This window comes from Lactuca serriola, chromosome 5 (assembly GCF_051521515.1).
Source record: "Lactuca serriola cultivar US96UC23 chromosome 5, Lser_US96UC23_V15, whole genome shotgun sequence".
In the NCBI taxonomy this organism is placed as follows: domain Eukaryota; kingdom Viridiplantae; phylum Streptophyta; class Magnoliopsida; order Asterales; family Asteraceae; genus Lactuca; species Lactuca serriola.
In genome coordinates this window covers 177,142,735-177,159,352 of record NC_136412.1, presented here as the reverse complement: position 1 = coordinate 177,159,352, position 16,618 = coordinate 177,142,735, and the positions used below count along the sequence as shown (strand labels likewise).

Below are 16,618 nucleotides of genomic sequence, written 5' to 3'. Positions count from 1 at the left end.
CCCTCAAGGTATTTTTAGTTGAGTAACCCAAGCATACATAATCTAGAATTACAACTTTTCGATACCACTATGGAGCTTTTTCGAATTCTTCACTTTCTTGATAATTTGATCTTTGATCTCTTTGAATTCACCACCTTTATTGATTTTTGGTATCTTGAACTTTTTGAATTTCTTGGAATTTTGATCTTTTGATCTTCACTTTATTTGCTCCAAAATTCTTCAACTTTTCTTGCAATTCTCTCTTTTTTTTTACATGTACCCCTCTTTTTTCACTCAAAAACCCTACATGCTTAAGCAGGGGCGCTCAACCTCAACCTTTATTGGCTAACGATAACAATTTTCCTAGATACATTTCAGGTTTAGGTTGCTAAACATATTGCATCCCTCAGGCTGAGCAGGGTCGTGTTTTTGTCCCATGATTTCACTGGAATAAGGAAGCCACAAATGCACTAGAACGTGTATAGACTTAACTAAACATTTGGGTTTTCATGCAATCATCAACACAATTTTAACATGGAATCCTAATTTGCTTTTACCAAAAAAAATTAAATTAAGTCCTAAGTAATATTTTTGGTATGCAAAAATTTTAAAATTATCCTAAATTAAGATTCTAAATTTTCTAATATGTGACCACCCCCTAACCCACACTTATCTATGCAATGCCCTCATTGCATATTATGCAAAAAATAAAAATGCAAATATAGAGGGAATTGGAACAAACTCCCCTGGGGTAGCAGTCGATAGGTTAATACTCTTCTTTCCAGCACCGGCTTCAATTGACTTCATCCATGGGAACAGCTCATCCATGACATGGGCATCAAAATCTCGTGTGGCAGCTCCAAATATGTACAGAAAACAGTGTAAGATCTTCAAGAATCGATATGGAAGAATAAGTGGTCAAGTAGCACACTTAGCAGCATCAAATCAGCAGTCCTCTCGGTATAAAAATGAATGACTTGTCGAGTCATATATACGACTCGTCGAGTATAAGCGCGGACATCTTCGAATATGTGAGAATACAAGGCTACTCGTCGAGTCAGTTTAGTGCACTCGACGAGTAGACCGCTGGACGAAAAAAATGGCATTCTGCATTTGTTCCAGCCTCTAATAAATCTTCAAAATTTCTCCTCACTTCTAGACTCACTCGCTCATGTCCCTAAGGACCGGACTCGACACTTTAACTCTAACGCTTCCCTTTCTTGACTCTCTCTTTCACTCTTTATAACCCTCCTGACTCTATAACTCTAACCCTTCTATGCAAGCACTCCTAATCCAATTCTGAAAATCATCAAGGCAATCAATCATCAAGAAAAACACACCAAATAAGAACAAAAACCAAAAAAAAAAATTGTTCAATAAAAACACAAAGAACCAGTCATCATCCTCGTCGTCATGATCATGCGCCGCTCCACTACCACCAGCGCCACTCCTTCTTGCATTGATCACTTCATCCCACGACGGAATATATGGGAAGTTACCATCGTTGATATGCAGAATGTTGAAGTGGTCAAAAAGTCTAATGTGGGATTGATTGCTAAAGTTGATACCCCACGCCATTTGATCTTGTAACCGCCTCATCTCAACATTGTACCAATCCATTGGTACTTCATCATTGTCTACCGGAATCACTGGCGGTTCCTCCTCTATATCACGCCCACGCCTCGATCGGACCCTCCTTTCCGGCGCCTCGGGACCAACAACAGGATCATCATGCGGGATAGCATAATGACCACCACCATAGTCCTCAATGATCCTAGCCCTCCTAAAAAGAATGGGATTGAATGGAGGGGTAGGAATCATAGTCATCAAATTCCACGCGCCACGGGTCATCAACCCAAATGAATTGGCGAGCCGTGTGACAAACATACCACCATTAATCTTCGATATCTTGCGGTCTTTGACCGCACCCTCCGCCAAATATGAAGCCAAACACCAAGGAATATTGCAGAAAGTGTCAGGTGTGACAATGCTCCATAAGTAAAAGACATCAAGGTTAGAAACCTTGTCATCATCCTTTCTTTGGTTAATGGTGGTGGAAATAAGGCGATGAATAAGGCGGTGTGTAGGCGATCGAATGCTTCCCTCCTAGGCTGATTTCGGAATGTACACTTTGTTGGCAATCGTATTCCACCAACCCGTGCTCGTCACTCCATCGGGGAACACCTTGTGAGAGTGTTCCATAAATACGCGGAAAATAGCGGTCAAGACCAGTGACCAGTCATAAATACCCATCCAACAACCGAGATCAACCACGGAGCATTGATGAAACTCGCCCCCAAGACAGAAACTGACACTCGTCAGGTGATAGCAGTCATCTCCCCTACGAAAAGATACCGTGGAGAAAAATTCCAGGCAAAGCTCCCGGTACACCGGCTCTTGAATACGAAAGATCCGGCTCCACCCATCGCAAACCATCGTCTCTCCCTCGTAAGTAAACTCCTTTAAAAGATAAGGAGCCAACTCCTCTTCATAACGCACACTTTGCAACCAACCCCAATCAATTCTGTTGGGCACGTAAATTTCTTTCTTCCTTACTTCAGCTAATTTCTTCTTCCACCTCGTCATGGTAGAAGCGGATTCGATTTGATGGAAATTTAACCAAGGAAAATCTCCTTGGCGTCCACTAGAACCTTGCCCCTTGTGAAACATTATCCCTGCAAAACAAAGAACATAAAACCCAGAAAACACAGAAAATCATTAAAATAAGTCACAACTGTGTCCCCGGCTCGACTCGTCGAGTCCATGAACGACTCGGCGAGTCGCGAGAACTGCGCGAGTCTGTCGGCGAGTCGGTCTAAATTAAACCATGAAATCTCAAAATTACTTCAAGGGTTTTGTCCAAGGACATGTTTATAAGGTATTAGGTTAAGAATAATCATGCAAAACAACATAATTCATAAAAAATCGAAACCCTAGAAATTCACTATTCTTCAAAATCGGGTTTTCTATGAAATTACTACCCTAGATCATCTTAAAATCATGCTTTTAACAAAAAATAGGAAGAAATTAGTTACATTTCGTGATAGAAATTGAAAAACTTGAAGAACAATTGAAGAAGATGATGAATGCTTGAGAGAACAATTGCAGGGAGGTGCACGACGAGTGAGTTGTGAAAAAAAAATTGATTTCTTTAGGGTTAAAACCCTAGTTACCGGTTGTAAAAGTAATTTCAACTTTTTTTTTCTGTAAATAAAACCGACTTGTCGAGTCAAGGTTAGACTCGGCGAGTCTGGTCGCGATGTTATTCTTTTCTGAAATCTAAATGGACTCGTCGAGTCATGGTCAGACTCGGCGAGTCTCTTGCAAACAATTCAAAAATTATAAAATTTTGTTATTTATTTATAAAAGAAAATTTATTCCACTCCACACTTAGTCCATACGCACTCTCAAGCAGACATGTCCAACGAATCGGAAGATTAACAATTTAAGAACGAAAAAAATTCAAACAAAACTAAAAAGGTAAAAGAAAGCAAACTCTAATGACGGGTTGCCTCCCGCAAGCGCTTTTTTTTTGTGCGAGTCTTGAGCTGGACTCCCAACTCAATAGACTTCCAATAAACTCAACGCCAATCCATCTGTTGCATTAAATATTTTCTTTGGTGGACCAATTTGTAAAATTTGGCTATTTTCTTCTAAAAATGGCCAAACGAGCTTGAATACATAAAACCCAAGAATTCTGACAAGAGTTGGAACCGGTCGGGTACTAATCAGAAATGGATCGCGCTTCAGAACTTTCTCCAAAGTTGGAATCGTCACCCCATGCTTCGAAACACAAACCGGAAGAACAGGGGACCATGTCATGGTAATGGTCAAACCACAACTTGGTTCCTGCAATTCCGCTTGTTCTTGTTCTTCGTCTGACCTCTCTGCTAGCAATCTTTCCAGCTCCTCCAAATCTTTTTCTGGATTAAATTCTTCATCTTGTAACTCAGATGTCCCTTTTGTGTTAGGCAAGATGTTATCTAACCATCTTCCAAATTTCTTCAAATCTTTATCTGAGTCATACTCCTCATCTTCTTGCTCAATTTCCTGTACTACATCTTCAAGAAAAGCATCAAAAGCATCGAGATTTGGAAAATACATAATAAATAAAAATTAAAATCAAAATTAAACTATAAAAAAATTAATCAATAAAATAAAAACGATAACAATTAGCAAATAAAATTAAATATTTGAACCGTTCCCGGGCAACGGTGCCAAAAACTTGATGTGTGCAAACTCACTTAGTTTTAAACCTACTTTTAATTATAAAATAACACACAAAGTCAGTGAACCTATCAATTGTGGTATAGTTGAATAAGTAGGGTATCGAACATAGGGAACGGCAAATTAAAACTAAAAACTAATTGTATCTAAATTAATTAGTAAGTAGGGGGTTTTCTCTAGTTTTACATGACTAGAAACTTGCTAACTATTACTAATTTAAAAACTAGAAAACAAAGAACTAACTAGATTCAATAATGGGAAGGAACTTCTGTTTAGTTCAACTCAATTGATCCTATGGTTGATTTCAAGGTAATGGTGCAATGGATTAATTCTTTTGTCGGTTACCGATTCAAGTGATTAGATTCGCATTCACTACACTAATCTTTAGCAAATAAACTAACTTAAACAGTGGCCAGTTGTCTAATTTAATTAAATTCACTAGATTAATTATTCGGGTTAATTTAGACTTGCAATAGTTAACTAATTTAATCTTTTAATTAACTTCTTGTTGATGGTCATCACACAAGCTTGCACATGAATTTACTCAATTTTCTTATTAACTTTAGTTTCATGTTCATTAATCCTAGACATATGATAAAGTGGCCACATAGCATATGAGGTTGATAATCAATAGATGTTCATGCTAATCCATTATCTTCCTATTAACAGAAGATTAATTATTATTCACACACAAGGTTCTTTAGCAAGCTAAAATAACAAAATCACCAACTGAGAATTAATCCTACCAATGATCAAACCATAGTATCAATTTTGTATCCCCAAACAGAAGTCTAAAGCTTTTAGCTCATAATTGAAGTAAATAACAGCAAACAAACAGAGTCTAATTGTTTAACCATAATGACAAAACAAAAGATTAAGTGGAATGATGAAATTTGCCTCAATTCTCCTTCGGGATTGAATTCTAGCTTATGACTTCGTCTTCTAGGGTTTTTCTGACTTCTTAATCGCAGCTAAATCCTTCTGAATCGTTCCAGAATTCCTCTCCATCGTTATGAGGAGTTATCTTTATATATACGAATCGACTCGTCGAGTCAGGTGGCGACTCGTCGATTCCATCTCTCAGTCCCCGTATTGTGATAAGCCTCTGGGTTTCTGAGTCTTTATCTTCTCGAATCTTCGCTTGGACTCGCCGAGTAGTCGACCCTACTCGCCGAATAGGTGCTATTTTTAGTGTTTTTCTGCTTTGTTCCATTCTCGAACTCTCAACCGCTTCTCCTGCTTCCTTCTGCTTCCGAGCTTCATTTTTGGACTGAAAATATAATTCAACCACTTTTAAGTACCTTTTGTCCATAAAATGCAATAATTTAGCTAATAAATGAATACAAATCTATACTTAATATGAACTAATTATGCACATATCACCCACAGTAGACCCAATGTGCATGGTTGTTCTATTTGTGTTGTGTTATGAGCATGTTTATGTGTGGTTGGTATGTTGGGGGTAACTCACTAAGCTTTCGGGCTTACAGTTCAGTGTTTTGGTTTCAGGTACTTCAGGAGATCGTGGCAAGGCAAAGGCGTGATCGTACTGCTCCTCATGTTTTATGATTTATGTGATATGGTTCTGGGGAATACTCTGATGTTTAAACTATTTTGAAAACAAGATGTATGAACTTAATGGTTTTTGAATGAATTAAAATGTTTTAACTTGGCTTAAATTTTACGGTCTTTACAATAAATATCACTTCCATTCAACAATTAATAACCTACAAGAAACTTTAGTTTTGTTACATTGAGTTTTGTCTTGGCAACCATACTCTCCGGTACGTTAAGACTCGTGATGATCAAGATGGCTAGTATGCTCAGCGTACTCCTTGAGTACGCCCCATGTACTAACCAAAGGACCAAACTGAAAAGAATTAACATTAAGGACTTAAAGAGAAACTTACTAAAAACTTGAACGTTACACTATTGTTATACTTGTGATCGTTGTTTAAGAACATTATGAATAAAAAATACTCTCGTCCTGCTTGTGAACGTATGTCGCATTGACCGAACCACATAAATTGTGTCTTTGTGTGCTTTTGGTTTCGTATGTTTTCCGCATTACTACCTAACAAGGGTCCTCATAACCTGGCAAATGACATCAAATTTGTTATGAGTTTAAACAAGCATCGTCTAGTTTCCTTAACACCCTGTATTAAAGAACTATAACACATACTTTTCAATGTCACCTTTAAAACCATTCCAATATGTTTTTAAGAGCTAGAAAAGAATACTTATATGAACTTAGAGCTTTGTTACTACCACATTAAACTTACTCTCAGTAAAACACGTCATGGCAATATTAACATACTTTCATTGTATTATAACATAGTTTTCCGTACACCGAAACTTGATTTAGAAATTTGGGTGTTTTATTGAAAACATAGTTATTTTATCTAGCCTGTTTTCTTTATCGTTCGTGTTTCTCTAATATTGATCGACAAAATCTTCATCGATCAATGATATCTCAAGAGTCAAGTCCAATACATTTTTTTTATACAATGATACATTTTTTCTTCATTCTATTCACACCCATATTATATTTTATATAGTTTATTTCTCCAAGTTGAAATTAGATACACAACTATTTTTCATATAATTATAAAACGTTTATGTAAAATTATATATAACTATAAAAAATAAATAATATTAACACAATCAAACATTCTATTATATATTATTATAAAACAATAGGATACATGTTTGCGATCTAAAAAAAAATTAAAAATACAACCAATCAATTTTGGTATCAGGTTTATACTCTTTGAATTTTAATAAATTCAAAAGATGCAAAAATGAACAAAAAATTATCTAAAATTTTAAAACTCCCGCTTCTCAATCTACCCAAAAGTTTTAAAGAGGGAAAAACAAAAATAATTTTTTTCTCCACCAAGTTACTATGCCCTCCTTCTTCATCTGCTGCTCCGCTCTACTCCTTCGTGCGTGATGTTCCGTTGATCAATCCTATTATACACTCTGCCAAGTTGCTCTCTTTTTTGTCTCTTTGTTGCAACATAGGGATTCAAGATCTCTAACATTTTACAGGTATTTGACTCTTGCGACATTTTTTTTTGCCCTAAATAGATGCAATGTACAATCGAGCTTATTCAAGAATATTGTTTATGTTTAGCTACTTGATCTGTTTTTTTTTTCTGTTATCTAGATCTCATGACTTTAGTTGACATGGAATATTCGTTCTTGTGGAATATGAATTTCTTATCTATGAGTTCTGTACAGTGTTTGTCCTGGTTTTAATTGTTTAATCCAGGTTGTTCCGGTTCTTTTAAAGAACCATTACATGAAATCTCTACGTTTATTCAAGTTTTAAAAGCTTCACATACTTGGAGCTTTTTGCTTGGCCAGTCAACAAAATTTAACTCAAATTAAGTTGGGGTGATCACTGAAATGCATAGCCTATCCATGGTCGGTGAAATATTTACCTTAGAAAATGGCCATCTATATGACTGATGTGAGGCAACTGCCTACCCAAACCTTTATTCAGTATTATTTTCTCACTTCTATTTGCTTCATCCACATGATTGTCATATAAACTACAAGTCAACAAAATGTCATGTTTTGGATGAAAATGAAGTGGTGAATGACAGTCTTATTTGAGCAATTGATGCATTGATTCGAAATATTGGTAGTGCCAACTTTTTTTTTTTTTTTTGTGATTGTGTTGTAACCAAAATATTGAGGTTTTTCCAAGCTTTTCTTTATCATTTACCTTGTGCGCTGTGATTTAACAAACAATGTTTAATATTATGATGTGCCTTTCTAATGGGTTGTACTTTGGTGGATGACAATTTCAAGAAATTAACTGTATTATATAGATATGTTGGTATAGTTTTATTGAAAAACAAGTGTGTACAAACGTACAGTGCAGAAGAAGCATTCATAGTACTTTCAATCAGGTGGACATCAATCACATACACTCTGTTTCATCTCTCTAAATTGGAAATTGTACTAAAAAGGACCTCTATTATCTCATCAGGTTGGTTCTATATCTATGTTACAATTGTCCGTGAGTATTGTGTCTGTTAATGGTTTTTTAAAGATTATACACTTCTCTGTTTTCTTTGTTTGGTTTATAGTCGGTTTTATTAATAAGATCCAATAAAAAGCTTTTACGCTTCTCTGTTTTATTAATAGGATTAGGGTATTCTATTTAGCTAATAGGGTTATGGCCATTTTATTTAGTCTTTTACATTTAAAGATAAATTTTAGTATTAATCATTATCTAACTACACGTAGATGTAAAAGGTTTTTATTGGATTAAGTCCATGTTGCATTTAATTAGGCTTATCACACATAATCTGATGTCTCTTGGTTAAATATGATTGGGTACTTTTCAAAGCACATTTTCACGATGTAGGAATGACCATTTTTTTGGTACTCATAAAGATGCATGTTTTTGTTTTTAACAATGTAAATTATGGTTGGTTGTTTAACATGTCCATATTAACGAAAATTGTTCATTCATACATACACTCTTTGTCATGAAATGACGTTTAGTAGCTCTCAAGGTGTCTTAATTTCTAAATGGGATGCTATCAAGGCTTGCAAAGAAAAAAAAAATTATAAGTAGCCATCACGTGTATGTAATTGTTGATGCTACCTATAGTGGCATAATGAGAAGTATGCTTTGAAAGTGATATTGTGATGTTAAAGAGTTACAAATAAAGTAAAATAATGATATCTAAGTAAGTTTACTCTATTTTGCAGATGGTGTAAATAGTCAATCTATATCATTATCAGGTTTGTATTAAATCATTTATATGTTGTTTTCACCTTAATAAGTTTTTTGTAAGTTGTAATTTTTGTTTGATGTAGTGAGGAAAGTGGAGCTGGAAAGAGTATGACAACAATTTTCTATGGAGCATCTGATAGAAAGTGGTCACAGTGAAATGGTAGTCAAAATAAGGCAAACTAGATATATACTTTAAACTTTTGGTATGCAAAAATATCCATGAATAAAAATTTTAGATGTTCTGTGGGTTGTTAATATTTTTTGAATAACTAATTAGTTGGAATATTTGCATATGTGACTTTAATTTCTAAACTTTGGACATGGTGCAGGGAAAATTTGTTGATGTTTGTTAAAGAGTTGTTTGGTATAATGGAAAATGTACTTGCATCCTTTCTTATGTTTAAGGTAATTATTTTCAAAGTTTTATTAGAATGTTGTTGGAAATATTTGGGTGTAATTTTTGAAATAATGATTTATACTCTGCTGAGATTTTGATCTAGAGAACACTAAAGTATTTGTTAAAATAATTGTTGTATCTCATGACTTTCAGGAACAATAATTTCATCTTTTCAAGTTTGAAACGAAAAAAAATACTACCACCAGGTCTCTCTCTCTTTCTCTCTCTCATGTATATGTGTTTGTGTTTGGTGTTTATTCTATATCATTTACCTAATGATGCTACTTTATGGAATAAAACAAAATATAAGTGTCTTACACTTAAACAAATATTTCAACAAACTTAATATACATACATAAACAGTTAGCAACCTTGTATCTGCTATGGTTGGCATCTAACTTTATATCCCTGTATGTATATGTTATAGGAGGTTAATACATGAAGCATAGATGAATACATCCAAATTGATATTTGTGGGAAATGGCAAAAAAGTAGATGTCAAAATACCTGTCAGCCAGGTACACTTATGATCTTCTTGGATGTTTTGTAAGATAGGATCTTATTGATGTTAATATGTAAGAATTCATTTAGAAATTTAATTGGGGAGCATGTATTGGTTGAAGTCAAAGTAGCGATATAACATTTGTAACAATATAGTAGTTTAACCTGTATAATTTGTTGGTATAGGTCTTATATATATATATATATATACATATATATATATATATATATATATATATATATATATATATATATATATATATATATATATATATATATATATATATATATATAGTGTGCTAAAGGACCCGGTTGCTTATCTATGAACCGGGATCTACTTTACATATGGAAACGATGGTGAGCATTGTATACAGCCCGGTTGTTTGCATGGAAACGGGACTTTAATCTTCTTATATGTCCCGGTTATTTCAATTAAAACCGTGTTCCTTTATGTCTAAAAGGACCCGGTTTTGTATGGTTGGACTGCGTCTTAATCTTCATATATGATTAAATATTGGGCCTCTTATATGTCCCGGTTTTATGAACAACCGGGTTCTTTTATGTCAGATAGGAGCCAGTTTTAAAACCGGGTTCTATTCCTTTCTTCACATAGGACTCGCTGGCTTTAAGACCCAGTTTAAAACCGGGTTATTTAATTGATTTAACCGGGTCCTATAAGCTTTTTTGTAGTAGTGCCCAAATCTCGAATCAGCGGGCTTTTCCCGTTTGGCTGCCGGTTAAGACTGTGTCGGCCGCAGATCCCTCCCATGAGACTCCGCTTCCTCCCTGGCCTGAGTCTCTAGCTCGATCTCCCTCTTTCGAGCATTTACCTGAAGTTCGGCAAATGTCCGGTATGCCAAGTTCACCACGAACTCGCGAATATCTCTCCTCGGAACACTCAGATATCGGCTCATGCATGTCTGCTCGATAGACACTTGCTCAGGGCAAAACATCACCCTCTAATGAAACTTTCGGGTAATCACAGTAACAGAATTAGTACCCAGCTTGAGGGTCAAAAACTCCTGAGCCATCCATTCCATCTCCACAGGGGGAACGTACTCATCATGAAACATAGTCGTGAACCTCTCCCAGGCCACCGCAGTAAGCTCAGCGGGGGTGAAATCAGCTGATACAAACTTCCACCAGTCCTTTGCCCCCAAGCGAAGCTGGTTCAGCGTGAACCGTACTCTCAAATGCTCCAGACACGAGCAGGTATAGAAACATCCCTCAATATCAGCAATCCATTTCATCATAGCGATCGGAACCTGCATCCCATCAAACTATGGTGGTTTCGTGTTGCTGAACTCTCGGTACAGTAACGAGTCACCTCCCTGTGGCCCGACAGCAGCAACGGCTGTGGTGGCCGCAACAACAGCAGCATCAGTAAGGGCGGCGTACCGCTCATCAAAAGTCTCGATCAGCGTGGTCTTGATAGACCCGAACATCTCTGGTATCTCAACTCGGTTGGCCGCAGCCACCTCCTCATGAATCAATCGACAAATCTCCTCATCACTGACACTGCTGCTCTCAGGTGTGTGGCGTGTCCCAACCATGGTGTTTCTGAAATACAACATAAAAATATCAGAGACTCGTTCGAGCATACTCGCACTCGATAATGCAACCCTACTTGTCCCCTAGTATCCTAAGAATTCTTATTTGGGTTGCGCACTGTTCCGGTGTCTTCAGTAGTACGGGCCCTATACTACCGTCCAAACCACATCAATATTCATCCCAAGTCCTCCTCCTTGGATCCCAGATCACAAGTACTCTACCTCTCACTAGCATAGGCTACCCTTCGGTAGACCTCTCATAAGCTCCTCACTGCTACCTACTCACTCTCAAGCATCTCATAGCAGTAGAAATCTCCTAGGCTAAGGCATCACAAATCAGGCTACTCTAATCCTAATATGAGTACCTAGCCTACTCTAGCATGCATAACATATCACATAATATCTCATAACACATAATGTAAGGGTATTTTGGGGAATCACCGTTCGAGCGCTGGCTGATCGTACACACTGCTTCGTTCTGCCTTTCTCAAAATTTTTTACTCTCTTAGGAAAAATTGTTTCTTTTATGAAAAATTTCCTCAAATCCTCAGTTTGAGTTCAGATATGCCTGAAGGTGCATTCGAATCCCTCAAACCTAGGCTCTGATACCAACTTGTAACAACGTAAATTTTCAATGCAATTTTTCATTTTTAAAACATACATTTACTCATAAAATAATGTCATAACATAATGTATCAAATGTTATCATCACAAAACATATCCCAGAATCTCAAACATAAACTCCACAAGTGTGTACGGATCATGTCGGCGCCTTCCCGCGATCTTCACTAGGACATGAAACACATAACACAACAATTCTAAGCATAAATGCTTAGTGAGTTCCCCAAAATACCACATACAACACATACTCCACTCAAGGCTATAGTACGACCCTCCGGTCGATGTGTCTTAGTGGGACCCTCCAGCCCCATAGCTCGTTGGACACTCTGGTCCGGTCATAGCTCGTCGGACCCTTCGGACCGATCTGTATCGTTGGACCCTACGGTCCGGTCTATATCGTTGGACCCTCCGGTCCGGTCTATACAATCATATAGCATACATATATCACATTGCACATAATCTCATACATACACATAGCACACAAGACCCTCCGGTCAACACATAAATACCACTCTAGGTAATGTATAGTGAGAAGACTCACCTCAGATGTCTTGGATAATCTCGCACGCGTATACACTGATCTAGCCTCTACCTAAACACATAAACAATTATCTCAAATCAATAACGGCTCTACAGGCTAGACTAGTCTCTTCCATGTCTTCTAAGAAGGCTAAAAGACCCTCTTACCCTTCAAATGGTCCATAAGTCCAATTGTTGACCAAACTCTAAAAGTCAACAAACGTCAACGGTCAAACTTTGACCAAACTCGTCGAGTGCACTCGTGTGACTCGGTAAGTCCATGCATGTCCTTTTCTCCCTGGTCCTCACTTGACTCGCTGAGTCAACCCTACACTCAACGGGTTATCATCGGTCGAGAATCGCGGGGCAACCCGACTCAACTCATCGAGTCCCCTTATGAGCTCGGCGAGTTCCTCCCATGAAAACACTCAAACAGTCTTCTGAGGTCAGATCTGCTTCTCCAACTAGTAGATCTAACCTTCTAACACTCGAAAGTCACGTAATGGTTTAAACTTTACGATCATGCAATGCTTATAAGACCAAAAATGGAGAAATAACGTTTAAAATGGGGTTCTACTCTCAAGGCTCACATGAAACCTCATAAAGTTGGAAGCTTGGGACCTTTTGGACCTCTCAAGGTCCAGATCTATCATCTACACCCAAAGGGACATCATAGGCTTCATAATATAACTCAAAATGGTGCAAAGGAAACCCTAGATTCATGGAATCTATCAAATACACGAAATGGGAAGGAACTTGTGCCTCAAAACGTGAATCTCAGTATGAGCAACATAGATCCAAACTCCACAATCGATCTAGCTTGGATTTTCCCACTCCTTCTTGCAAAATCATACCAAGGGATGAAGAATTAGCCTCCAAAATGTTCTCTAAGCTCTCTTTGCTCTCTAGGGTTTTCACAGGGGAGTAGTGGCCACAAATGATGGCCATAAGGGCCTTTAAATAGGGCTTAGGCCCTGAGATTTAGGGTTTCACTTTACAGCACGGACTCGACGAGTCCGCGCATCGACTCGTCGAGTCCGTTCATTAATCTAGACAAGAACTCGCAATCCTACTCGGCGAGTCTGAGCGTCAACTCGCCGAGTCGCTCCACAAAACTCAAGATAAATAATTAAAATAACATACCTGGGAATCCGGATGTTACAACGTCGCAGAGGTCATCAGTCATATCAAACATGGTTATACGACTCAATAGTATAAACTAACCTTTGTTTTTGGGACTTCATTCTTCATTAGTTTTATTTAATTTAATAGAACTACTATACATTACACTGGAGGATTCCAGGGGATACAATACATGGTTTTATTCTAAGTAATGAAACTACTATACATACTTGTGGTAACCAGGGTTTTCAAACAGAACATTCTATACATTACTGGTGGTAGTCAGGGTTTTCATACAAAGGGTTTTCATTCAAAACAATGATATACGATACAGCTGGTGGTAACCAGACATGCAAACCAATACATTATACGTTACTACAGAACACAGTCACAAACACATACGTTAGAAAATATGGGATTTTCTTGGAAACATACAAGCATTTCACATATTCATCAACATGTTTTCATTACAAAAACATGCTTATGAACTCACCAGCTTTATGCTGATACTGTTTCAAAATCACTTGTATTCTCAGGAAATCAGCATACAGGTACTTCCGAAGGCTTTTGAGAAGACGGAGCGTATAGAGTCACTTCTTTTATATTTTGTTATGCTTTTAGTGTATACAAACTATGTATAACACTGATGTAAATATCTATATTTTCAATTTAATGGTTGTGTTTATTTTGATTACTATGACGCAATTGTTGTGATACTATATAAGACGTCCTCCACCCCCAAACGTTTCCGCCGTTTCGGTTTGGGGGTGTGACAGATTGGTATTAGAGCTATTTTTTATAGTGAACTAAGTATATCGAACCTTACATAGTATACAACTATAAAGACTAAGGGGCCGAAGTGCTTTGAACTAAAAGTATACTATTAAAAATATAAGTATTTTATAAGAAGTATACAAGCATACATACATACCAGAAACAGTATCGCTAGTAGAACAAAACAAAAGTATTTGGATGTTCGACACTGCAGTTAAAACTGGGTAATTATGTAATGATGTCTGGAACAAATATAGCCTGATCAACTATATTTATTTGAGAGACGACCAATATGTGTTTGGGAGTGACTGTGGTGATGCAACAGGCCTAAAACTTACCAAGATATATACAACATGAAATCAATAGAGCAGAGCAAACAACTTAAAATCATTCCAAGTTTTGCTACTTTTTTCTTTTCTAGCGATAGTTTACTTGTATTGGTAGCTTTTCTTTGCATATCGCTTAGTAGAACACTTTATCTATCAGGTTGAGATATGTCTTGATCCATATCATTTGATTCTAAAATCTAAGGGACTTACCATCCTCTTCTTCTTGATTATTTTAGAGTAAGATGCCTCCGAGGAAGAGACCCAACAGAAAGAACAACAATCCTCCAACAAATTCGACGCCACCACCTCTTCAGTACGACCCAAGTATCTTCCAAGCAGTTGTGACAGCCGTTGTGGCTGCTGCAATGTCCCAGATCAATGCTAGCGGTACAAGTGGGGTAGGTAGTGGTGCCCCTACATCCAATCTCGATGACAACCATGGTCACACCAGGGAATGTACATACAAAGATTTTTTGAATGCTAATTCACGGTCTTTTGATGGCAGTGGAGGTGTCATTGCCCTTACCCAATGGATTGAGAAGACAGAGTCGATCTTTGAGATATGTGCTTGCCCCGAACCCAACAAGGTGAAGTTTGCAGTGGGAACCTTCACTGACATAGCACTAACTTGGTGGAATGGCCAAGTCAAATCCCTATCTCTTCCGGTGGCTAATGTCATGAGTTGGGAGGATCTGAAAGAACTGATTCTCACTGAGTACTGCCCATGAGGCGAGATGCAGAAACTAGAGCAGGAGCTTTGGAATTTGAAGATGAAAGGCTCTGACATTATTGCTTACACTGAGAGATTCAGTGATCTTGCTCTTCTCTACCCGGGAATGGTCACCCCGGAGAGCAAGAAAGTAGAAAGATACATATGGGGATTAACACCCCCAACTTAGGGGAATGTTTTGGCTGCCTAACCCCTGGCATTTGATAGTGCCAAACGGTTGGCGCAAACTCTGATTGATCATGAGTATTTCCAGGATCCCATGCTAGCTGCCCACGAACCACCCAAGGAGAGCGGTGGGAAGAAAAAGTTCTGGAACAAGTGCCTGGGAAAGTCTTCGCATGATCCCTCCAAGAAGTAACAAATAGTGGCAGTCCATGCTGCTACTACTCATGTTGTTGCCCCTACAGCTCAAGCACCTTCCAATAGATATGTTGGAACCCTCCTAAGGTGCAACAAGTGTAACTTCCATCATCATGGATTGTGCCATGAAATTTTGTGCAACAACTATGGCAAAAGGGGCATACAGCTCGTTTTTGCAAGACACAAGTCCAAACCACTAATCAGGCTCCTGGAGCTGGAGTAAGCCAAGCCTGTTATGGATGTGGTGAGACTGGGCATTACAAAAGGAATTGCCCAAAGGCAAAAACAGCTGTCAACATGGGGAAAGTGCTATCCATGGGCCAGGAGGAAGCAGTCATTGATCCCACCGTAGTTACGGGTATGTTCCTCCTCGACAACTCTTATGCATGCATCATTTTTTATAGTGGTGCGGAGAGGAGTTTTGTTAGTCATGCATTTAAACATCTACTCAAGCATAAATCCCAACCTTTAAGCGAAACGTTTACTGTCGAGATGGATAACGGTAAGAAAGAGAGCACTGACGACGTATTCATAGGTTGTAACCTTACCTTAAATGATTACACCTATCCCATCGATCTCATGTCGGTCTCTATTAAGAGCTTCAATGTCATTATCGACATGGACTGGTTTAGTCTTCATCGTGCCGATATTCTCTGCTTCGATAAAGCCATTCGCCTCAATCTGCCTAATGGCTAAGCCCTCATCATTTATGGTGACAAAATTAGCTCAAACCTTCGTATCATTTCGTGAATC

The 16,618-nt window shown here is 37.8% G+C and overlaps 1 protein-coding gene and 1 long non-coding RNA gene across 4 annotated transcripts; both read left to right on the top strand.

Annotated features, from left to right (window-relative positions):
* Positions 1–7,061: 7,061 nt before the first annotated feature.
* Positions 7,062–14,345, top strand: LOC145053329 (uncharacterized). 3 transcript variants are annotated; one of them, XR_013684433.1, is made up of 8 exons: positions 7,063–7,257; positions 8,094–8,206; positions 8,938–8,970; positions 9,046–9,122; positions 9,292–9,367; positions 9,513–9,565; positions 9,787–9,877; positions 14,209–14,345. It is a non-coding gene; the product is annotated as an uncharacterized LOC145053329 (long non-coding RNA). The 3 variants fall into 3 exon arrangements; XR_013684432.1 differs by lacking the exon at positions 14,209–14,345 and having other exon boundaries at positions 7,062–7,257; positions 9,046–9,165; positions 9,787–10,043; XR_013684431.1 differs by lacking the exon at positions 14,209–14,345 and having other exon boundaries at positions 7,064–7,257; positions 9,787–10,043.
* Positions 14,346–15,509: 1,164 nt separating this feature from the next.
* On the top strand, positions 15,510–16,561 carry LOC145049973 (uncharacterized). The gene is made up of 2 exons (XM_078998302.1): positions 15,510–15,614; positions 16,022–16,561. The coding sequence occupies exons 1-2, from the start codon at positions 15,510–15,512 to the stop codon at positions 16,559–16,561; spliced, it is 645 nt and encodes a 214-aa protein (XP_078854428.1).
* Positions 16,562–16,618: the final 57 nt, after the last annotated feature.